The sequence below is a fragment of the Bos javanicus genome, chromosome 29 (assembly GCF_032452875.1).
Source record: "Bos javanicus breed banteng chromosome 29, ARS-OSU_banteng_1.0, whole genome shotgun sequence".
Lineage (NCBI taxonomy): Eukaryota > Metazoa > Chordata > Mammalia > Artiodactyla > Bovidae > Bos > Bos javanicus.
In genome coordinates this window covers 7,569,873-7,594,178 of record NC_083896.1, presented here as the reverse complement: position 1 = coordinate 7,594,178, position 24,306 = coordinate 7,569,873, and the positions used below count along the sequence as shown (strand labels likewise).

At 41.4% G+C, this 24,306-nt stretch overlaps 1 protein-coding gene across 2 annotated transcripts in view; it reads right to left on the bottom strand.

Moving 5' to 3' along the window:
- CTSC (cathepsin C) overlaps window positions 1-24,252 on the bottom strand; it is a 44,231-nt gene extending 19,979 nt beyond the window's left edge. The window contains exons 1-4 of one of the 2 annotated variants that reach the window (XM_061406019.1): window positions 23,967-24,218; window positions 21,733-21,878; window positions 16,890-16,974; window positions 12,769-15,250 (exon numbers count right to left, since the gene is read on the bottom strand). In XM_061406019.1, coding sequence (XP_061262003.1) covers window positions 15,240-15,250; window positions 16,890-16,974; window positions 21,733-21,878; window positions 23,967-24,138 — 414 coding nt within the window. In that variant the 5' untranslated portion in view covers window positions 24,139-24,218 and the 3' untranslated portion in view covers window positions 12,769-15,239. Of the gene's footprint in view, window positions 1-1,509; window positions 1,677-12,768; window positions 15,251-16,889; window positions 16,975-21,732; window positions 21,879-23,966 lie in introns of those variants that run through there. The other variant, XM_061406018.1, reaches the window with a different exon arrangement.
- Window positions 24,253-24,306: the final 54 nt, after the last annotated feature.

Genomic DNA, 24,306 nt, shown 5'->3' with positions numbered 1-24,306 from the left:
GCAAGGATTCTGCAACATCTTATTGTGCTGTGCTGTGAAGTCACTTCAGTCTTGTCCAATTCTTTGCAATCCCAAGGACTGTAGCCCACCAGGCTCCTCTGTCCATGGGATTTTCCAGGAAAGAATACTGGAGTAGGTTGCCATTCCACGCTCCAAGGGATCTTCCTGGCCCAGGTAGCAAACTCATGTCCCTTATGTCTCCCACACTGACAGGTGGGTTCTTTACCACTAGGGCCATCTGAGAAGCCCACAACATCTTATTATATGACAATAATAAAATGATTTTTCTGTATTAGAATTAGTTCAGTCACTCAGTCATGTCTCTGTGACTCCATGGACTGCAGCATACCAGGCTTCCCTGTCCATCACCAACTCCTGGAGTTTACTCAAACTCATCTCCATCGAATCAGTGGTGCCATCCAACCACTGTATCTTCTGTCGCCCCCTTCTCCTGCTGCCCTCAATCTTTCCCAGCATCAGGGTCTTTTCAAATGAGTCAGCTCTTTGCATGAGGTGGCCAAAGTATTGGAGTTTCAGCTTCAGCATCAGTCCTTCCAGTGAACACCCAGGACTGATCTCCTTTAGAATGTACTGGTTGGATCTCCTTGCAGTCCAAGGGACTCTCAAGAGTCTTCTCCAACACCACACTTCAAAAGCATCAATTCTTCAGCACTCAGCCTTCTTCACAGTCCAACTCTCACATCCATACATGACCACAGGAAAAACCATAGCTTTGACTAGATGGACCTTTGTTGGCAAAGTAACGTCTCTGCTTTTGAATATGCTATCTAGGTTGGTCATAACTTTCCTTCCAAGGAGCAAGCGTCTTTTAATTTCATGGCTGTAATCACCATCTGCAGTGATTTTGAAGCCCCCAAAAATAAAGTCTGTCACTGTTTCCATTGTTTCCCCATCTATTTCCCATGAAGTGATAGGACCGGATGCCATGATCTTAGTTTTCTGAATGTTAAGTTTTAAGCCAACTTTTTCACTCTCCTCTTTCACTTTTATCAAGAGGCTTTTGAGTTCCTCTTCACTTTCTGCCATAAGGGTGGTGTCATTTGCATATCTGAGGTTATTGATATTTCTCCCGGCAATCTTTATTTTAGGGTGTGCTTCATCCAGCCCAGCATTTTGCATGATGTACTCTGCATAGAAGTTAAATAAGCAGGGTGACAATATATAGCCTTGACGTACTCCTTTTGTGATCTGGAACCCCGTCTGTCGTTCCATTTGCATGTATAAGTCACTCAATTCCGTGGTCCTTTATATGAATCTTCTTTAAAGCCCTCACTGGTCCATTACTTTAGAAGTATTTTGAAAAAATACTTTCTTCTCTCAGTTAAATCACCCAATGTGTTTTTCCAGTAAAGTGGTACATAACATGGCTTATGTTTCTAGGTCAAATAAAGTTAATATAATCAAATTAAATTTTCCAAGGATTAATATAGACACATCCCTATAAACACCATAAGAAACTAAATGGATCTTTCACTGACAACAACTCACGTTTCCTCGAGACCCGCAAGGCGTGCTGTGTTCACGTTCACGTTCTCCGAGGTATTTCCTGTCTTCCTTCCAGTGAAACAGGCCCAGTTCCGGCCCAGCACGTCATGGACCCAGCCAGTCATGGTCTCGTGGCAGTAACTGGTTACCTTGCCACCCTCTTCTTTATACTGCAATCAAGAGAAGGAAAAGCCCCATGAACCTGTTCTCTCTCAGGTCCGTTTCCTCGTCTCTCATTCACAGTAACGATGCCTCTTTTTCTCTTCACCTGAGGGACCAGCCTCTGTCAGCCAAAACAAAATCTGAGAGTTTCAGTCTGAGAACTATTCTAGAAGAGGAAGAGAAAGAAACATTTCTAGGATTAGCATCACTGACCACCGAGCAAAATTTACACAACCAACACTGCAAGAGAATGAAACGCAGGTAAAGAAAATAATATTTTTAAAGCAGCTGCTTTCCAAGTCACCTCATTTAATCTTCAAGCCTCTGAGGAGAGCAGCACTAATAACCCCAACTGACCAGTGAGTAAGCGGAGGCTCACCTCAGACAGCAAGCGGTCCCTACCTACGCTAACAGAGCTGTGAAGGGGCAGAAACAACACAGCCCTGCTCACTTCCTCAGACTGGTCCACTCAGAGAAGAGGCACGCCAGCAAAATACAAAAACCTTCCAAAGAATTCAAATGTTTTCTTCCGTCAACCTCCCAACTTCTTAGCAAATTCTAAGCATGAGGGAGTTAAAATATCCTAATTATTAAATATTCTCTCCACTTTATTTCACAAACACAGCCTGTTGCTTTATATCAGTGTTGACACTGAAAAATAACTACAGCTGGTCCTTGAAGAGAGCAGGGGCACCGATAACACCATGGGCAAAAATCCACATATAATTTTTCAGTCATCCATCTGTATCCTGGGTGCTGCGTCCAAGGAACCAACCAACCCTGGCTCACGTAGTACTACAGTATGTATTTAATTTTTAAAAACCTGAATACAAGTGGACCTGTGCAGTTCAAACCTATGTCATTCAAGGGTCAACTGTATAAAGTGATAGATCTATAACTCAGATGCTTTGGCTCCAGAGCCTTAAAAAAAACCTCTCATATTTTAATATATCCTTATGGAGGAAGGATATATAATTCTGAATGAAAGTAGACAGCATAGGAGGAGGAAAGAAAAAAAAATGCATGGTAAACTTTTTTAAGAAGGGACTTGAATACAGACAGTTTCAGGCACTGACTTCATGGAACAGAAGCACAAAAGCAGTCAAAGGCAACATAAACATATGAGCACAGGCAGCTGTGTTTCAACGCTTTTCTTTACAGAGGCACACAGTAGGGTGGTTTCGGCCCACAGGATGTAGTTTGTAGACTCTTAAATCTAGCATAATGGATACTACTTTACCTGTGCTAGGTGGCCTGAGTAAGGGCCAAACAGTAAATACATTAACATTTGCAGGTTATAAGGCTTCTGCCATACTCAACCCTGCCTTTGCAGTGTGAGAGGTACACCAGAAATACATAAAGGAATGAACCACAGTCTGTTCCAATTAAACTTCATTTACAAAAACAGACCCATGGTTTGCAAACCCCAAGTTTAAAGGAATGTATAAGCTGAACTACACTGAAAGGTAAAACTACCTTACTGCATCTGAGTCTCTGAATTCAAATTATACTTAGGTGTAGAGTTAAAAGGGCTTCCTTGGTGGCTCAGTAATAAGGAATCTGTCTGCCAATGCAGGAGGCATGGGTTTGATCCCTGGTATGGGAAGAAGATGGAGAAGGCAATGGCACCCCACTCCAGTACTCTTGCCTAGAAAATTCCATGGATGGAGGAGCCTGGAGGCTGCAGTCCATGGGGTCGCTGAGGGTCGGACATGACTGAGCGACTTCACTTTCACTTTTCACTTTCATGCATTGGAGAAGGAAATGGCAAACCACTCCAGTATTCTTGCCTGGAGAATCCCAGGGAGGTGGAGCCTGTTGGGCTGCCGTCTATGGGGTCGCACAGAGTCGGTCACGACTGAAGCGACTTAGCAGCAGCAGCATGGGAAGAAGAAAATGGCAACTCACTCCAGTATTCTTGCCTGGAGAACCCCATGGACAGAGAGACCTGGTGGGCTACAGTCCATGGGACTGTAAAGTCAGACACGACTTAGTGACTGTGTAACAACAACATGGAGTTAAAAATGCATGGTCTTAGAATCTAAAAGAGCTAGGTCTGGATCCTGGGATTCACCAGCCAGTAGGCTGCACTGCGTGAGTGACTGCGGGCCACTCACATGTCCATTTTGCTCTGTCTTGGTGCTTCATGATACTGTGAAGCTCGAGTCCCTACTCCGAGCTAAGAATATCTCCACGAGCATAGGAGATATTTGACTCACCAGTCCTCATGTCCCTGCTAAAGCCCCAACTTAGGACAAAGGAACACTGAAATAAAGGTCTAGGATATGACCGGGCTGCAACACTGGAGGGTATGTCACGTGAAAAAGTTCATAAGAGTTCGTATTTATTATGCTGAACTACCTGAAACTATTTTCATTGATCAAAACTGTCTAATGTTGGTAACCTCATATGATGCGGACAGGCCAGGCAGGGTTAGGCCACTGCTCCCGCGACCACTGCTGTAGAATTCAAAAAGACACATACCCTAGTTTTCACTGCAACACTATTCAGAACAGCCAGGACATGGAAGCAACTTAGATGTTCATTGACAGATGAATGAAGAAGATGTGGTACATATATACAAAGGAATATTTCTCAGCCAGAGAAGGCAATGGCACCCCACTCCAGTACTCTTGCCTGGAATATCCCGTGGATGGAGGAGCCTGGTAGGCTGCAGTCCATGGGGTCGCTAAGAGTTGGATACGACTGAGCAACTTCACTTTCACTTTTCACTTTCATGCACTGGAGAAGGAAATGGCAACCCACTCCAGTGTTCTTGCCTGGAGAATCCCAGGGACGGGGGAGTCTGGTGGGCTGCCGTCTATGGGGTCGCACAGAGTCGGACATGACTGAAGTGACTTAGCAGCATTACTCAGCCACAAAAAGGAACACATTTGAGTCAGTTCTAGCGAGGTGGATGAACTCAGAACTTGTTATACGGGGTGAAGTTAAGTTAGAAAAAGAACAAATACCATACATCAATGCATATGTATGGAAACTAGAAAAATAATACCGGTGAACCTATTTGCAGGGAAGGAAATGGTGACACAGACATAGAGAACAGACTTTGGGATACATTAGGGGGAAGGGGAGGGCAGGATGAATTGAGAAAGTAGCACTGACATATAAGCACCCACCATACATAAAACAGTTGATGGGAAGTCGCTATGTAACACAGGGAGCCCAGCCTGGCACTCTGTGATGACCCACAGGGGCCGGATGGGCGAGAGGAGGGAGGCTCACGTGGGAGAGCTTGTGTGCTAAGTCGCTTCAGGCATGTCCGACTCTGTGCTATCCCATGGACTATAGCCCACCTGGCTCCTCCTTCACGGGATTCTCCAGACAAGAACACTGCAGTGGGTTGCCATACCCTCCTCCAAGGGATCTTGCCCACACAGGGATTGAACCCATGTCTCTTACAGGTCCTGCATTGTCAGGTGGTTCTTTAGCACTAGCACCACCCGGGAAGCCCCATGTGGGGAGGGGTTTTATATATAAAATTATGATGATTTGCATTACTGTACAGTCCTATACAGCAGACTTCCCTGGTGGCTCAGACGGTAAAGCGTCTGCCTACAATGTGGGATACCTGGGTTCAATCCCTGGGTCAGGAAGATCTCCTGGAGAAGGAAATGGCAACCCACTCCAGTACTCTTGCCTGGAAAATCCCATGAACAGAGGAGCCTGGTGGGCTGCAGTCCATGGGGTCATAAAGAGTCGGACACAACTGAGAGACTTCACTCACTCACTCACTCACTCACAGTAGAAACCAATAACATTGTAAAACAATTTTCCTCCAATTAAACAAAAAAGTAATCTAACAAGGCTTTAAGAGTTTTTCAGAGCTACCTTGTTGAAAGTGTCAGATACACATAAATGAAAAAAAAAAAGCTAAACACAGGAGGATGTTCATCACAGAGGAAAAGGCTGGAGAAGGCTGCTTGCTTTTATACACAGTGTTGCTGGAACTCAGCCAGGACCACTTGTTAGAGTATCTTGACTCTGGCTGCTTTGGTGCAACAGCAGCAAGAATGAGGTGCTGCAGCAGAGACTACAAGGCTCATAAAGCCTAAAACATTACTATCTACCCTGCAAGAAAATATGCTGACCTCTCTGTTTAGAACAATTACAAAAAAAGAGAACCTGGGAATTCCCTGGTGGTTCAGTGGGTAGGACTCCACACGCTTACCACCGAGGGCCCAGGTTTGAGTCCTGTTGCAGTCCATGGGGTCGCAAAGAGTCGGACACAACTGAGCTCACTCACTCACTTACTCACTCACAGTAGAAACCAATAACATTGTAAAGCAACTTTCCTCCAATTAAACAAAAAAGAAATCTAACAAGGCTTTAAGAGTTTTTCAGAGCTACCTTGTTGAAAGTGTCAGATACACATAAATGAAAAAAAAAAAAAGCTAAACACAGGAGGATGTTCATCACAGAGGAAGAGGCTGGAGAAGGCTGCTTGCTTTTACACACAGTGTTGCTGGAACTCAGCCAGGGCCACTTGTTAGAGTATCTTGACTCTGGCTGCTTTGGTGCAACAGCAGCAGGAATAAGGTGCTGCAGCAGAGACTACAAGGCTCATAAAGCCTAAAACATTTACTATCTACCCTGCAAGAAAATGTGCTGACCTCTCTGCTTAGAACAATTAAAAAAGAGAGAGAGAGAACCTGGGAATTCCCTGGTGGTTCAGTGGGTAGGACTCCACACGCTCTCCACCGAGGGCCCAGGTTTGAGTCCTGCTGCAGTTCATGGGGTTGCAAAGAGTCAGACACGACTGGGTGACTGAACAACAACAGGGAAATAAAATCCTACAACCTTGCAGGGTGTCCAAAGAAAAAACAAACAAAACAACCCAAGAGGTATTAACAGGAAAAAAAATTACAAGATGGTACTTGAGTGGAATGTAAATATGTAAAATTTTTTATTAATATGAAATATGATTTTTTAAAAATGAAAGGTAAAAACAGCCTTTGGGTGGGGTTTTCTTGGTTATTTATAAAAAAATAGCTATATAAAAAGTTATGTAAAAACTTTTTAACTTTATAAAGTTATATATTTATAAAAAGATAGATTTTTGTAAAGCTCATCACTTTAAAAAAATGCTCCTGTTTCCTAAGAACGAGAAACATGCCAACAAAGTCCTAGTAAAGAACATCTATGAGGGATGGTCCAGATGTTGCTAGAATAACTTTGTTCTGTCTGGATTATGGTTTTCTTGAAAAAAGAAAAACAACACATTATTTATATATCTTATTGGACTGCAAGGAGATCAAACCAATCAATCATAAAGGAAATCAACCCTGAATATTCACTGGAAGGACTGATGCTGAAGCTCCAATATTTTGGCCACCTGATGCGAAGAGTCGACTCACTGGAAAAGACCCTGATGCTGGGAAAGACTGAAGGCAAAAGGAGAAGAGGGCATCTCCAACTCAACGGACATGAATCTGAACAAACTCCAGGAGATAGTGGAGGACAGAAAAGCCTGGTGTGCTATGGGATCGCAAAGAGACGAAAATGACTCAGCGACTGAACAACAATAAGCCCTTTCACTTATATGTCAAATACTTACTGGTCACATAACATTTTCCAGGCATCATGCTAAGTGCTAGCCACGCACACACTGTATATTGATGGAGCACCAGACCTTAAGACAACAGGAACTCTGAAATATGCAAAATGTAATTAATGGAGTTATTTATCTGAACCAAAACCCTGTGGTTCAGCAAGTTAACCATGTTTGGAAAAGCCTGGGAAATTTCCCCAGCAGTGTAGATCACAGATGAAATGACTTTCCCCACATACCAAAAGCTCAAGGCATGCAAGTCAGAAGAAATGGGCCCCGTGTGTTTCGTCAGTGTGGCTTTGTTTGCCTAGTTGGCACAGCTGGTCAGTTACAAACATGATCGCTAATACGAAATGAATTTCCCTTTGAGGGAAAGGCTGAGTTGTTACTTTGACTGGAGAAGAAGAAGGAAAAAAATCCTTAAAACATGACCAACTGTGCTAAAGATTCTTACTGTTCATATTGATCAATGACTCTATACCCTTCATCATCAATATTATGGAACTACAGGATCTTAACATTTACCTATCACATCATATTTTATATACAGTTTACAGATTACTGATAAATCTTAGAGGTTCAACAGAACATAAAGGTATAGACTCGGGGGACAGAAGAGAGATCTAAAAGAGGTGGCTGAACTAGAATTTAGAACCAAGGACTCTAGAACCAAGTGTTCTTCCCAAATACCAAGCACCATTTCTTTATACACTCCTTCTCACAGAGTGCCAGAGAAATAAACATACAAGTCAATGGCCAAAAACACTGAGAGGAGATACCTGGAAACCACACAGGAAAGGCTTAAGCAATCTGCAAAGGGTTTTCATCTATATTATGTGAGTTTCAAAATGATTCTTTGGGATACTGTTCTCATGGGGAGAAAAAAAAAAAAAAAAGAGACTTAGCAAAGTTAAATAGAGAAGATATAATTAAAGTATGAGTTCAAATGTTGTAAGAATCATTGCTTTATTATTTCCTTTAAAAAAAAAGTTGGAAATTAACTGGCTTTCATGAGTCAGATTCAAATTGTTGCCCCACACATCTTAAGGGTCACCTAAATTCTCCATCCAAGGAGAGACCCACATGGCTAAAGGTCATCTAATTTCACCTAAATTTTTACCTAATTTTTAAATTTTTCTTTCACCTAAACATTTATTTCATCTGATTTCATCTAAGAGCCACACATCTAAAGACCATCTAATTTCACCTAAATTTTTGTCGAAGATTTTTGATTCAGGGCAGAGGCAGAGGACATGGTCTGTAGGCGTGACTCCAGGATGGCACCCAGTTCTGCTTCTTATAGGCTGTGTGATCCTGAGCAAGTTACCCTCTCTGTGCTTTCCGTGTCCACATCTGCAAAATCAGGATGGTGTAACAGACTGGGCCTCACAGGCTGTATTTTATAAATACTAACCCGTTTAATTTCACAGTAGCCTGTAGGGTTATTCTTTCCACATAAGCACTGTTCTCACAGTGAACAGGATTTTTGCTTATTTGGTAACTAGGACACTAGCAGTAGAAAGCAATTAGTTACTGGATGAGTGATGAGTGAATAAATAAATGAATAACAGAAAGAACAACAAATGCCAAATTCTACTTAAACAGTAACATAAGAAACTCAGAAAAGTTTATAATTAAAGTGTGATACTTTTATAATTAAAAAGGGGTCGCAGAGACCCAAGTTCTGACTCCTAGTATGACTTCAGGAATGTCAATTTTTCTTCTCCAAACCTGTCTCCTTACCTGTAAACTTAAGCTGACCTGAAAGTTCCAAAATATCCCTTCAAGCTTCCTAACTGCACAGTCTTTACATCTATGGTTTTCTTATTATTCACAAACTAGGTAAATAATTTAGACTCCCTACTTATACAGAGCATCTATACATTCTCTAAATGTGCTTGTTAGTCGCTCAGTTGTGTCTGACTCTCTGCAACCTCATGAACTGTAGCCCACTAGGCTCCTCTGTCCATGGGATTCTCCAGGCAAGAATACTGGAGTGGGTAGCCACTCTCTTCTCCAGGGCATATTCCTGACCCACAGATCAAACCCGAGTCACCTGCACTGCAGGCAGATTCTTTACCATCTGAGCCACCAAGGAAGCCCCATCTAAACATTCTAAGTGATCCAAAATAATCCTAAAAAAACTATACCTGTTTTCACTCAAGCAAATTACTAAGAGATGCTATACCCATTTATGTACCATTTTTTATACATTAATTTGATGGCATTATTTTCCATTTAAAATTTTTATTTTATATTATTCTGTAGTTTTCCCAATCTACAATAATATGGTTTTCTTTTAGAACCTGAAATCACCTTATGAAGGGTAGGTGAGGGCTGTAATACCACTATGCAGGACAGCGGTAACTTAGTAGAAAAGAGATATTTAACCCACCCTATAAGCCAAGTACTCAGTACCTTGAGAGGACCATGCAGGGTGCCCCCATTGTTTTCTTGATCTGAATATTCTCAGTATTCCTGTCATTTTTTTCTGCTACTGTAAAATACATCTTATGTGATTTCTGAAAATATTACCAAGTAGGAAACTGAAGTTTTGGCCACACTATCCAGCTTGAAATGTAGTCAAAATTTTTTCTAACCATTTTCATTTATTTATATAAACAGTCTCTGAATACTGACTTGCACAAATGAGATAATTTAAGTTTCTATTCATTGATGCCAATTTCTATTGCAACAGATAATCACACAAAATGTGAAGAAATTACAAATCCTAGCACTTAAGTTTAGAAAACTACTAGCATTCAGTAACTATTCATTTGCTTCTTCAAAATTATCGTTGAGTTGCCATTCTGAAAGCCGCCCTTCTTCAGTTTGCTATTCATTTTATCAACTCTTCAATTCCATCCAATTACCTAGCAATATTAACCAATTGAAAAAGAAAAGGTTGGGTTATTTTAGAACTTAAGTTATTTATCCTGGATCTCATTCTCAACTGCTTTTTGACACTAAGCGTGAGAAAATCACTTACACCTTTTATTCCACTGTTTTCCTGATTACATTCACAAACATTTGAATCCTTCCTTTATGTAATGCACTGCCTATGAGAAAAAAATGCTCTTTAGTAAAAGGACTTAGCCCTTTAAATTCCCGTTCTTCCACTTATCATTTATGGAACTTTGGACAACTCACAACTAAGGAGCCTCAATTTCACCAGCTGGTAACAGGCATATCTACTTCACTGGATTCCTATCAAGGATAAAGATGACACTGATGTCAAGAGTTTAAAACCTTATAAAACACTAAACAAGTAACAATATAAACACTACCATCTGTTACCATGGGGCATACGAAGCCGTTAAGACTTTATTCATGTACTCTCAAACCCAACTCTCAACTGAGCAGCTGATAAAGGTTTTATTTTGTCAACCAGCGGTTTTCCAAAATGAGAAGATAATCCACTAAAATATTAGAAAATTTTATAGTTTATATTTATAATACAGAAATAAAACTGAAAACCAACTTCCACTATTAGTTTATATACAAAGTAACACTGATATGCCCACGCACTTCCAGTGTCAGATGCTCACCTGTTAATTGCAGCATGCTGCCTGTAAGACGGCTAGAACACGGCATATTCCCGCTCATGTGTGCCTGCTTAGATTCACGCACATCCGATGTAATTAACTAACTCACACAAAATGAACAAGTGGCTTCAAATAACACTTACAAGGAAAACAGGATTTGCAAATACTAATGATGTAATTGGGCTTCCCTCATAGCTCCGTTGGTAAAGAATCTGCCTGCAACGCAGGAGACCTGGGTTCGATCCCTGAGTTGGGAAGATCCCCTGGAGAAGGAAATGGCAACCCACACCAGTACTCTTGCCTGGAAAATTCCATGGACAGAGGCACCTGGCAGGCTCTAGTCCATGGGGTCACAAAAAAAAACAGTCAGACACATCTTAGTGATTAAACAACAATACATACTATGGACTAAACAACAACACATACTGTGAAATATATAAGAAAAAAAAATCTGGACATATAGGTCTAATCCATCAAGCACCATTTTGGAAAAGAATACTTTGCATGACGTTAAATGATCTGATGATACACCGTTCAAGTAGAGAGATTTCCTTCCAACAACACAGAAGAACAGTGTTAACTCCACATTCTGCCCTTTGTGTTCCATGTCTGTCTCCGCAAGTGCAGATTTGCACATGCCATCAGTCTGGAGTGTGAATAAAGCCTTTAGAACAGGCCACATCTTCCTAAACAGGTATTTTGCCAACTGTCCAGGACAGTCACATCTTTCATCAACAAACCTGTCATTTCAAGGAATCCTTGTAGTTTTCTGCCCACTATTTCAGCTGGACCATTTATTTTAAAAGTTGGATTTTAATGAATTGTGAAACTGATAGGAAACTGTGGCAGTGGTTGCAACCAAATAATTTCTAGCATTTTACTTAAGGAATGGGCAATTAGATTTAATGTGAAAATGGAGGCTCACAGATTTATTTCCAGAGCTGAGAAGACGTCCCCTTTAAACCAAAATGTAGGTTCTAGAACTAGTTAAGAAAACAGCAATTTGATCCTCAGCAAGGTAACCAAAGTCCCTTGGCTCATTCCTCATTTACTTGCTCATAAACCCTTAAGATGTAAGGTTGGAAGAAATGTCAGAATTCATTGACTCTAGCACTGATGCTGAAGCTGAAGTTCTAACACTCTGGCCACCTGGTGCTAAGAGGCAACCCACTGGAAAAGACCCTGATGCTGGGAAAAACTGACAGCAGGAGAAGGGGGCAACAGAGGATGAAATGGTTGGATGGCATCACCGACTCGATGGACATGAGTTTGAACAAACTCCGGAAAATAGTGAAAGACAAGGAAGCCTGGCATGCTGCTGTTCATGAAGTCGTGAAGAGTCAGACACAACTGAGTGACTGGACAATAATGACCTTCAGCTAGCGCTTCTCAAGGGGCGGGGCACAGATAACCCACAGCATCCTAAGCAGACATGAGTCCTTGGTTACCTAGGCTTTGGGGAACCACCGTAGTCACCAATAAAGCTCAGTATTTCCCGACAGCTAATTTGTGTGCATGCTCAGTCACTGAGCTGTGTCCGACTCTCTGCGATCCCATGTACTAGAGCCCACCAGGCTCCTCTGTCCACTGGATTCTCCAGGCAGGAATACTGGAGTGGGTTGCCATTTCCTCCTCCAGGGGAAGATCTTCCAGGGGATCTTCCTGACACAGGGATCAAACCTGTGTCTCCTGCATCGGATTCTTTACCACTGAGCCACTTGGGAAGCCCAACAGCTAATTTAGTTTTTAGTAATTCTGAAAGTTAGAAGTTTACTATTTTTAAATGACTTTCATTTTAGCCTCTATAGTCTCACACAAAAAATTAAAAATGACAAATAAGCAGAATAAAGTTTTAAAAGTCTCATCCCTTTTCTACAAAGTCATTCAACAAATATGGCTTGAGGGTCCACCGTAGCCTCTAAAGGACACAAAGGCAAAAATACTTTCAGAAACACAACAATGAAACAGGAAAACAACACAATGATATATGATTCAATTTTCTTTTTTTTTACAAATATTTATTGAAGGTCTATTATTTATCACATAGTGTGCTACACATATGGAATAAAAAGGTCAGTAACACAGAGTTGATCACTGCCCTCAAGGAGTTTAAAAATCAGAGGAAAGGACAAACAGGCAATTACAACAGAGAATGCTAAGCAGTAATCTATTATGGGTACTTCTAACACAGATACCTGCAATTTTGTACCCAAGTCTTCTATAATCAAAACAAACATTAAATGCAAAATTACTCAAAGAAACCACTTTGGGAAAAAAAAAACCACTTTGGTAGGGGTGATTTTAAATGCCTTGCTAAATATATAAACATTTGTTGCTTTGTCAGTATTTACATCCAGTCAGTTTGAAAATATACAACTCTTACAGAACACTGGAGGCATGTAACATATTTTTTAGAACAGAACACCAAAAATATACACATAGCACCAGCACCATTCCTGATTTGTGCTTCTAGAACCCAACAGAATTAATTTTTTGAAAGCTGGTAGTACTTCTGAAGTCTTTGAAAAGACTAGAGAAATGTGGATAATCTTCCAAAGTTCCCAGATAAAGTTCTACATGCATTAGAATCTGAAGATATACAGGCTTTCAGTCTGGAAGAAGATGACATGCTCAAGTCATTCCTTTTACAGCAGAATGAGTACTACCAGGTCAGAGATGCCTGTCAAGTACAACTGGAACCAACATAATGGCATCCCTCCCAGTAACGGAGAGAGCTGGGGAACTGCACAGATGTGGCACCAAGAACCTGAGTGATACAGAATTATCAGGATGGAAGAAAGTATCCAGGCAGCAGTTGGATGTACTGTTCCTTAGTATTTATAAGATACAACCTTTCCAGAACAGCAGATCAGTGCCTCTCAAACGACATAATTATCTGAACCAATAAAGTAATGATGACAACCTACCATCTAGAGAAAGATTTCTCCACTCAAGGAGTAATTCAAGGGATGCAGAAAAGTCCTCCCAGGAAATCTGAATTGGGTGGAGCCCCACGTTGCTGGTTTGCCAAGGCTGATGTTTAATCAGCTCTACACAACTGAGGAGGAAACCGGTCCACTGTGTAGCAGGAAAGAACTAAAAGGCAGCAATGGCTCTGAACAACACCTTAAGAGAAGTAAGCTTGGCAAGGGTACTTAATTCGAAGCTTATAAAACACTCCTCCAATTTGGAGAACTGTAAAAGGAAAGAGAAAGTAAATTTTTGTCTTGAATAAAGGGACCTAGGCTTAGGAAAGAAAATGAGTAGCCTCATTTGGTAAGGAAATCTAAGCTTGAGGCCAGTTCTTCTCCTAAAATTTCAACAAGAGCAATGCAGTGCATTGAACTAACATTTGGGATTCACCAGAAAATCTGCCTAAATGTGACTTGAAGTACCAGTATTTTTTTCTGAAACAAACTTGACAAATAGCCCATGTCATTTTACAATTAGCAGCTGTGGGGACTTCCCTGGTGGTCCAGTGATGACGGCTCCACACTTCAGTACAGGGAGTGTGGGTTTGATCTCTGGCAGGGAAACTAAGATGCCACAAGCATGGCCAAAGAAATTTAAAAAAATAACAAAATTAAAAAAAAAAAGAAGCTGTGTGAGCTTAAGCACTGTATGAGAGTAATTCTCCCTATGTGAAAACTGAAGCTAGTAATATCTACTTCACAGGACATTTGTAAGGTAAACCGTGTTAAGCTCTTAGCACAAGACTGGCATTTAAGTAAAAAAATACAGCCCCCCCCTCCCCCCGCCCCAAATGTATTAATCATACCATCTTTCTGGCCAGGGGCACTGCAGATCCATGATCTGCAAAAAGAGACCCTTCGGCAGTTCAGCTTATCTCAGAAAGCCCCCTCCCCCAAAACATGTCTTCCCTGGGACCATCTTCCCTCCCATAATGCATCTCAAGATATTCTGAAGCTTGATTTTCTTCTTATAACACGTGTTGGGGTTCCTCAAGGTCATTAGAGAAAGAGAAGGCACGTGGGAAGACCATTTTAACTGTGAGTAAAATCTGCATAAAATACAACAAATAATTCAAGTCCTAAGCAGTTTGAAAAAAAAAAATCACTTCAACAAAAGAACATTCAAAAGGGAAAAAAATACAAAAACAACAAAAAACCCTTGTGTTGCATATCTTTCCTTTCATTCAAAGGCCGAAGGATAAAGCCACCTAAGACTTGCAGAACTTTCTCCTTTTTCCTGCTTGGTCTTTGGTTGCTCACAGTCCAAAACGGCGGTGGCTGCTTTCCAAGGAAACGTTCGGAGGGCAGCTGCCTCGGAGGTAGGTACCAGGACTCCTCTGCATGTTAGGTGCCCTTAGAGACTCCAGAGGGATTGCAGCTGCTAGAGGCCTCTGCTAGCTGTTAGAGGGAGGCAGGTCCGCTGTGCCTCTTAGCCCCAAAGTCTGTTTTTGGCTGTGGTTTTAAAAGAGCCGCTCAACAGACGCTCTATTTAATAACTAAAAGACAATGAAAACTAGAGTTACAAGCCAACAAGGATCATACTGTCTCTTAAAAAAATGCTTAAACATATTCATTTCTTTACGTGGAAAAAAAAAAATACCAGCATTTAGTATTTCAAATGCTGGTATTTTTTTTTTTTAATGTTATTTAAGACATTCACAAAAAAGCCACTGTTCTCAAAAGCTGAATGCTTAAGCAACACGTACTGTGCGTGCAGCCAACATGCTTAAGAAGCACATGCAGATGCATTTCAAATTAAACGCTAACAAATAAGCCTAATTTGGCTTTTGAATATAGATAAGAAACAGCCTAATCTAGCAACCTAGACATAATAGCATGTACATCTTACAAATTTCAAGCATAGGCTTAATGCTACTTTGATCAATATTTCCAGGTACAAGGCCACTTATCCCATTTACCAAGTAAATACTAGGATCTATCTTTTCTACCGGTAGAAGCATCTCCCCAGTTAGGAAAAGAACGAGAGCTTTAAGACAGAATTTTATAAACCGCATTCTGAGAATACCGTATTTTTTGTGAGGAAAACGTGGTAAACTTTTGAAAAGTTTTTCTATTGTATCTCCCTCCTCAGCTACAGCATAATAAAGATTCTGAGCAGTCCTGAAAGGAAGCTATTTCACACAGTCTACACTTACTCAACTACCAGAAATAAATTCAGAAGAAAGAGCCTATTGGTTCCAGCTCTAATCTGCACTTTGATCTGTTCTTAGTGGCTGCCTGGAACCTTGAGAGCTTTACGAAACGAAGTGACACAACTTAGGAACAATTTTTTCCTGGCAGATGTGTGGCCCACTGCTGGCCCATTAAACAGCTTGAAAAATGCTGACCCAGGATAAGGCTATGGTGCTTTCATCACCTGCCCCAGTTCCCTTTTTCATATCTCATTTCCTTACTTGGGAGCTAAGTAAAAGAGGAAGGGAAAGGGGAAAGATTGCTGTATAAAACGCAAGGGACGGCAAGTCCCCATCAGCTCTTCTTTCTCACTGCCTACTTCTCCATCAAAATTTATGGATCCAGGGAGAGCAGTGATTTAAACATCTATTCTGAAAGTATGAGGAGAATGTACACAGTAAAAAAAGATCCTCTTCTCCCTAGCCAAGAGTCTGTTCTGGGAAGGAACCAGTTTAAAAAGACACAGGTGGTGTCTCATAGGGCTGAATGACAGGTATACTAATTTCTGTCATTAGGAGGAGCTACCTTTTCTACTGGGAAGGCACATCTAAAATGCCATGGTCTCACACAGGTCCCTCCTGAGTCATTTTAGGAAAAGAATGAGTAATCTCAGGCAGCACAGCTACTTCAAGGGCGTGAACTGAATTGGGGCCATCCTCTCCTTCACTGAGTCTTTACCTTTTTGGTTTCACGTCCACTTACGAGCATCACGCTTGAGAAAGCTTGTGTGTAAACAGAGCATACTAAAGTGAAAATACTGCAGGCAGGTAAGAAGCGGCAAATAAGCAGGCTCAAGCACAGAATCTGTAAGAAAACCATAATCTGTCTATTCTCCAACTCCCTCTCCCTGATGAAAAAACAAACATTAACTTGCCTAAGCCACCAGGGAGGAGGGAAGCTTGCATTTAATAAGAAAGTTAGAAGTATTTCAATGGAGCTCACCCAGTTTGTTCCTCAGATGTGGAATATCATACATCCCCACAGTTCCCAGTTGCATGAAAAACTGACTGATAAGATCAGTGACATCCTATGAAAGGTTTACAATGGAAAACTCAGTCATTACGTTGAGATTAAAGCATCATCACGAAAGAAAACAAATGGCTAGGCGTCTTCTGATTCTTTTCCTCAATCCAAACACTTTAAAAAGTAAACATCAAATTATTTAAAAGAAAGACAAGACAAACACCTCATTTTGGTGTATTCAATCTATATTAAAGCAGGTAACTCTATCTCAGTAATACTCTGAAAGTTGAATTGTTACATCTTAGAAATAAACCCAGAAGTCACAACAGAAGAGACCACAGGAGACTCCCAAATCCTTTGCTGTAGAAAACACATGGTTTCTGGCTGTTGTAACAAGCTTGAAATTTGCAAGTCACTAGCACATGAAATGGGCAAATAAATCCTCTGGTATGGATTTCCCAACATCTTTGTTTTGAGTACCAAGCTGCTTTAGAAATACTCATGGTAGAGTTTTTAGCTTACAGTTCTACTAAGACTGGTAGGTCCCAAACAAAAACTCAATTAGAAAATCAGTGAACTTTGTTTAACTATCACCAAATAAGTTTTTCAGCCATTATGAGTCTAGCTTCTATGTACTTTCTTTAGCCCTTGAGTAGTTTAATCTTCAAAATATAAACTGAGTTCATTCTCTGCTGCTCCCTTTTACCGTCTCAGAAAGTAAAAGGAGAAACAGCAAAACATTAGAAAGCCTATTCAACTTAAGGGTATCCTTTGGAGCTGAGTCTGTTTCATACCACTTCCTTCCTTGGCAATCAGGTAGAGGACAGTGGAGAGAAGCGTTACACATGCTCATGGTAAAAAAATGGACAAAGTACACAAAAGCATAAAGAAGGAAAAATAATCACTTACCTACCCATCACAAAGTCAGTCATAATTAAACATCCTTTGTATTGTTTTGTTACGTTGTGTGTTTTCATAAACGAAGTTGGTTGTTTTTTATCTGCAAGTACTTTTCATTTGCAGAGATGTTGGACTTACAATCAAATGGCAATGCTATTAAAAGCTGATAGTCTTAGAAACTGGTCTGTGGCCAGCACATTATTTTAAGGGAAAACTGAATTCAAATGTCTGTAGGAAAGTTTTCATTTCATAGGCCATAAATCAAATTACTCCTTACTGCTTTACATAAAGTTGTTTCAGATGCCTAGGTATCTGCCTCCGTGAGCCCTAAATTCATTTGAGTTTGTAACCCCCCCAGAGTGTTCTGATCACTGCACCTACGGTGAAAGTTGAGTAGGAAAAAGTGTCTTCCAAAAATACAAACCCAGTGCTTCCTTCCTGACTCACACAGTGCGTAAACTTTCAGCGTCAAGATTTCCTCCCAAACTTTTATCTAGCTTGAGATCATACATTACAAGAAAACAAGATCATCCTACTCCACTGCCGATTTCTTAAGCAGTTAAAACCAAGGGGAAAAAGGCCTAAAAGAACAAATCATGAAGAATTCTGCTTACTCTCCAGATGAGGCCAGAATAAGAACTGAATACAGCACGTTCCTGGCAACAAAAGTGGTGCCCCATGGCTCCAAAGTTGGAATGCAGGGAGAATGAGGTGGAAGCTGTCTGTTCTGAACTGCAGGCTGAGCTGGGGGATAAAGAGTAGGCACCGAACAGGAAACCTTGCCCGCATCACCTGCTCAACAAACTCGAGCAGGAACAACCCTAAGAACAATTTCATGAAAGCATATCTGAAACAGGGCGAAGGGAAACAAGTGGGAGAGTCTGTTATGAGTCAGTGGAGAGACCTGAAATCCAGCTGATTCGCAGACTAACAACAGAGGATATATCTGACAAACGTTCGTCAGATGTTTCTGCAGTGGCAGTTAGTTGAGTGGATTACAATAGCAGTTAGCTTATGTATGATAGCTGAATAGTAAAATACTGCTTATATTTTGATAACTGCTCTTTTTAAAAAAGTAATTTTCATTTAAAAGTTACTTCTAAAATCGGTAGGAAGAGAAAAATCTCACGCGCCTCTGCGTACATAGGTGCCCTTTGTTGGGTCACAGCATGGTCTCCCCAGCACCTCGAGCACTGCAGGAAATACCCTAAGCTTCGGGTAAAGGCCAGCAAGACTTTTATGTTAAAAAGTGTTCCCCCAAAAGTATTTGTCCTATTATGTAAAGTCAACTCCACTTTATCATTTTTCCTAAATTTGTTAAGCTTTGCTGCTCTCCATTACTCTTCCTGTTGGCTTTGCTAAGAGAACATGGCATTTTATCACTCTGGAAAGCATGTTTCTCTGGAACTACTTGATTATGTTGAGAGAAATTTTAAAACCATATACCTTGTTAATGTTTTGCTCTGCTTACTGAAATTATGACATCACATGACCTAACCACAGACGAGAGTGTCTGATTTTTCAGCAGGAAAAGAAAACACATTCCTGATAATGGTTCTGGTCAAATGGACACTTTAAAAAAATATACTGAAATCAGTAGCAAGAGAACACTCTTGTTATTTTTATTACTAATGAGAGGATGCCATTCAGAAGCACAAGATCAGGTAGGGTTCTACCCTACAAGAGAGTATACAATGACTTCCCAATTATGGTTGAGAACACTTAAAACCTTATTTGGCTTTAAAAAGCCTTTATTTACCTGAAAATAATGTTCTGAGGCTACAGAAAAGTGCGAAATCTGCTTACACCTTCAGTCTAAAGAGAAATAAGAGCTGACCCTTGAACAAAGGAAGAGTACAGGGTTTGGGGCACCAATCCTGCAAGTAGCTGAAAATCCACCAATAATTAATAGCCAGCCCTCCACAAACAGGGTTCCACATCTAAGGTATCAACCAACCTTGGATTCTCATCTGCAGATTCAACTAACCTCTGATTGTGTAGTACTGCAGCATTTACTATAGAACAAAAAAAATCTCTGTGTAAGTGGGCCCATGAAGTTCAAACCTGTTACTGTTCAAGGGTCAGTATGGCTGGTAGCCATACCCTCTGTCCCCACCACCTCCAGACTCCTATTCAAGCTGAGAGCAGACAAACCGATAGGAAAATATTAGTGGAGGGAAATGGCCCTTGCCTCTTTCTGATTACATCTCGGGTAATTGATGGGGTCATCAGAGCTCCGCTACCTGTTTCTCCAAGTCTACCGAAGTGAAGAATGAAAAGTCTTCCAAGCTAAATGGGTAAAACTATTTATTCATCTATTTACATACTACACCCTATCTCGTACTTATTCAGGCAACCTATTTCTCAACTGAATTCTACTTCACTTGCATGTTTTAAACAAATATTGGTTACCTGTTTTGTATCCACAGAAGAAAAAGGAAAGGGAGAAAAAGGGAAAGGAGGGGCAAGAGGGTACATGGGAAGAATTGATTCGAATCTCTCTTTCATGGAGCATCAAGTCCACAGGCAGACTCCCAACCTAAAAGCCAAGAACTTTTAAAGGACTGTAACAGAGTACCCGCAAGAGGTCTCCAAAGCCCTAGACCTATCAAAACGTAGATCAAGAGTTATACTCAGATGGAATCACATTTACACACTACCACTTTAAAAGCTCATACAGATACTCTTAACAATTTTAAAAAATATATAGTATCTATAGGGTGATAGTATCTAGGGGTGATAATAAAAACTATTTAATAAATGGTCAAGCATGGGCTTCAACTAATAAAGCAGACTGCTGGCCTGCCAGTGGCCAGCACAGATGGACTGGTTCCCACCAGCTAAAAAGCAGATAGCCAATCCAGGTGAGAGGAGACAATTTTTCCTGTCTCTCTTTTCTTTTTTCATATTAAGAAAGGGTCCTCATAGTTAAAAAAAAAAAAAAGTATTGGGCATTATGATTCTAAGACATTTGACTCAGATTATATCACAACCCACATGAGGAATCACAATAAATTTAGAAACTCGTCTTTTGCTGGTTCTTTGTCTTTCCTCATCTTTAACAGACTCATTCCCTCATGTTTCCACAAAATCCTGTAATTGCTTAACTCTTACCATATGTTTTAAACGCTATCGACACTATCCCTTGATAGAGTCTCTATTTATTAACCTTTATTTATAATAAGAAACAGCTAGTCTCAGGCTTGTGGATTCAACTTAGTTAAGCCATTTAATACTCTGCAAACAGAAAGGATATCTGGGATGGACTGCCGTTTGTGCCCAACTGTTTTACCCTAGAGCGTGTCTGCAATTAGAAGCAGTGTGTAAGACTACCGGAATGGACATCAGTTCTTCCCTGGTGAGAGAAGAAAACCAGCTGGGCTGGTGGGACTACCTTTTACTTTAGCTCAAGGGGTAACTCCAACGCTCTCCATCTCTTTGAGCTTAGTCAAATAAGTTATTCACATTAATATATTTAGTATATGACATTATTTCAATGAGTCATTCAAGTCAATTTCTTAGAGCTAACAAACAATGATAAGAGGGACAGTATAATAACCTCAAGAACAATTTATAAAATTCCTATCTTTCCTACAGATTCATTAGGAAGCCAAGTAACTAAGCAATTAGAAATAAAGGTGTAGTAATTAAGAAAATAAAGTCATACTTACCAAAATGTAAATTTCAATACAGATGGATTGCACACAAATATAGATTCGGTGTGTTGTTTTTTTTTTTAAACCAAAGTCATAATTTTAAATAAAGTGGCAAAATTACATCATTTAATTTCTCCTTTGAAAAACTGGTACAATTCTGGTTATCTTCCTAATCTAAAGTTCAAATACTGAGGGTCTCCCTATTAGAAGAGTCTTCAGATACCAAATCACTGGAAATAACGAATGCATATTCCAACAAAACTTACCTTAAAAAAGGCGAACCACTTGTAGTCATTCAACACAATCTCAAAGCCTTGATTGTAAATGATGGTGAAATGGCCGGAATTGCCAAAGTCATCATATGCTGTATCCAACTTCTTGAGGTGCACCACCACTTTTTTTTCTGGGGGTCCTAAAGAAAAGAAAATACACAACAAAGGAAAGTTATTTGGACTTCGATGGGAGGTCGTCTCATCTGTAAGTTCCGTTATTTTTAAGCAGCTTTCTTTTCACGCTGCTGAATACCAGGGATCTGGCTTATGAAGATATCAGTGTGCTGTGGCCTCTTTCTGAATAATCCCAGAGGGGTCTCAGGCAAGCCTGTGAAGTGAAGGCTCAAAAAGATATATTAAGTAACCCATCACATAGAGACCCCCAAAAGTGCAGCCACTACCTTCCCAGAGGATCCAAGCACTAAAAAAAAGTTTCCCTGAAGAAAAGGAGAAACAGGGAATGTTGAAAATGAGAGACAGAAATGGAGAGAAGACAAAATGGTAGTCAAAAAGTGGAAATATAAAAACATCTGCTATCAGGCCATAAGAACAAAGGACAATGATCTCTTCAAAGAAGAAATGGGGTATCTTTCTCCAAAATGGCTACAAAGCTCAGAATCTCAGAATCTCAATCCTTCCAGTCTTCAGCAAACTCAAGGTTTTTATCCTACATAGCTAATTTATATTGATAGGAACTAAACTTTTAACCTTCAGAAAATGGGGACTCAGATTTGTCTTTAATGATTAGATTAAGGTCAAAGTATGGTATGTGGGCAGAGGCTGCCTGAAAAGGATTCTGCCTGTCCACTCTGGAAGCTTCCACACTGTACACAAATTTTCCAAGTTTCCTATTACTGCTCTGAAATAGGAGATTCCAAGGGCTTCTCAGGTGGCGCTAGTGGTGAAGGCCAAGGCAGGAGACACACGAGAACTGGGTTCGATCCCTGGGTGGGGAAGATCCCCTGGAGTAAATGGCAACCCGCTCCAGTATTCCTGCCTGGAAAATTCCAAGGACAGAGGAGTCTGGCGGGCCACAGTCCATGGGAGCTGCAAAGAGTTGCACAGGACTGAGTGACCGAGTGCACACAGGAGATTCCATGTGACAGAACAAAGCAAATCCTGATCTCCCTTCTGCTTTGGACCTCCAAGTTCAACTTTTAAAAGAGAACATGATTATAATGCCCCATATTGTGAAGTGCCACATAGTCATTTGGAGTTGGACAGCTGAGTCAGTCTGTTCAGTGACAAATGAACTGGCAATCTTTGTTCTGTTAACAAGGAAATTGTGGCCAAGAGCTTTGCTCATTCTGCAGAAGCCACAGTGTGGTAAGGGTCTGAGAACAAGACCCAAGACTGTGTTTTTCCTCTCCCTTCTCCCTTTGTCCTCAGGATAGCAGTGTTATCTGAGAGCAGATGAAATGTTCTAGTGTGTTCAAATGTTGTTGTTCAGTGGCTCAGTCGTGTCTGACTCTTTGTGACCCAGTGGACTGCAGCAAGCCAGGCTTCCCTGTCCTTCACCATCTCCCTGAGTTTGCTCAGATACAAGATACTGAGAGCCTTCCGTGAGCTACACATTGTGCTTGGCTCCCTGCATTTCAAATTACTGGCTAAAGAGGTATTAAAAAAAAAAAAAATTGTATACTACCTGCCCTGCAATACATGAACCCATCCTGCAATGCATGAAACTGTGGAGGGGTACCATACCAGAAGCTTTCTCAGACTAACAGCATCAACACAAGTCCAAATCAAAACCGCTGGGCATAAGGGCTCTTTTCCACAATCAAATAAAAGGAGAAAAAGTTAACAGCTATATTCTCAAGAGTCTTTACGCTCATTTTTCACTATCACAATGAAATACTGAGGATTGGATGGGGAGATAAGATTGCCTGTTCTCAACTCTCTTCCAAACAAACAAACAAACAAAAAACAAGAAACAAAACTCAAGGGAGAAAAAAAAAAAGTTACTGCAGAAAGTGTTGAGGGCCCAAGGAAATAATCAAGACCACGTGAAGTTAGAAGCGCTCAGCCTCTCCACTCTGACATCGCCGCCCTGGAGCGAGAGGGGGCGCTCGGGGGGACCCCAAGTCCAGCCAGGACTTCCTGGCCTCCCGCCAACGCGGGGCGGGGGGGTGGGGAGTTCGCTGCGGGGACAAGGGCACAGGGATCGAAGCGCAGGAGCCCCGGGCAGACCCAGGGAGGAAGCGGGTGCCCAGGCGCCAGCGGCTTACCCATCACCGAGCAGTTGACATCGCGCTGGGAGCCGCTGGAGCCCACCTGGAAGACCCAGGTGCCCAGCAGGTCGGGGTAGGTGCAGTTGGCAGGCGTGTCCCCGCGCACGGAGCCAGTGCCATAGACGAGCAGCAAGAGAGCGGCGAGCCGCGAGCCGGACCAGGGACCCATGCCGGCAGAGCCGGGAGGAAGCGGGGGCGACAGAAAGCCGCGGCGAGCCGGGCGAGACTGCAGCCACCGCGGCCGCGCGCGCCTTAAAGTCGGCAGAGGGGCCGGAAACGCGGCCCGGCGGGGGTGGGGTCTCGGGCGGGGCTAAGGGTCGCGCCCGGGAGTCGCTCC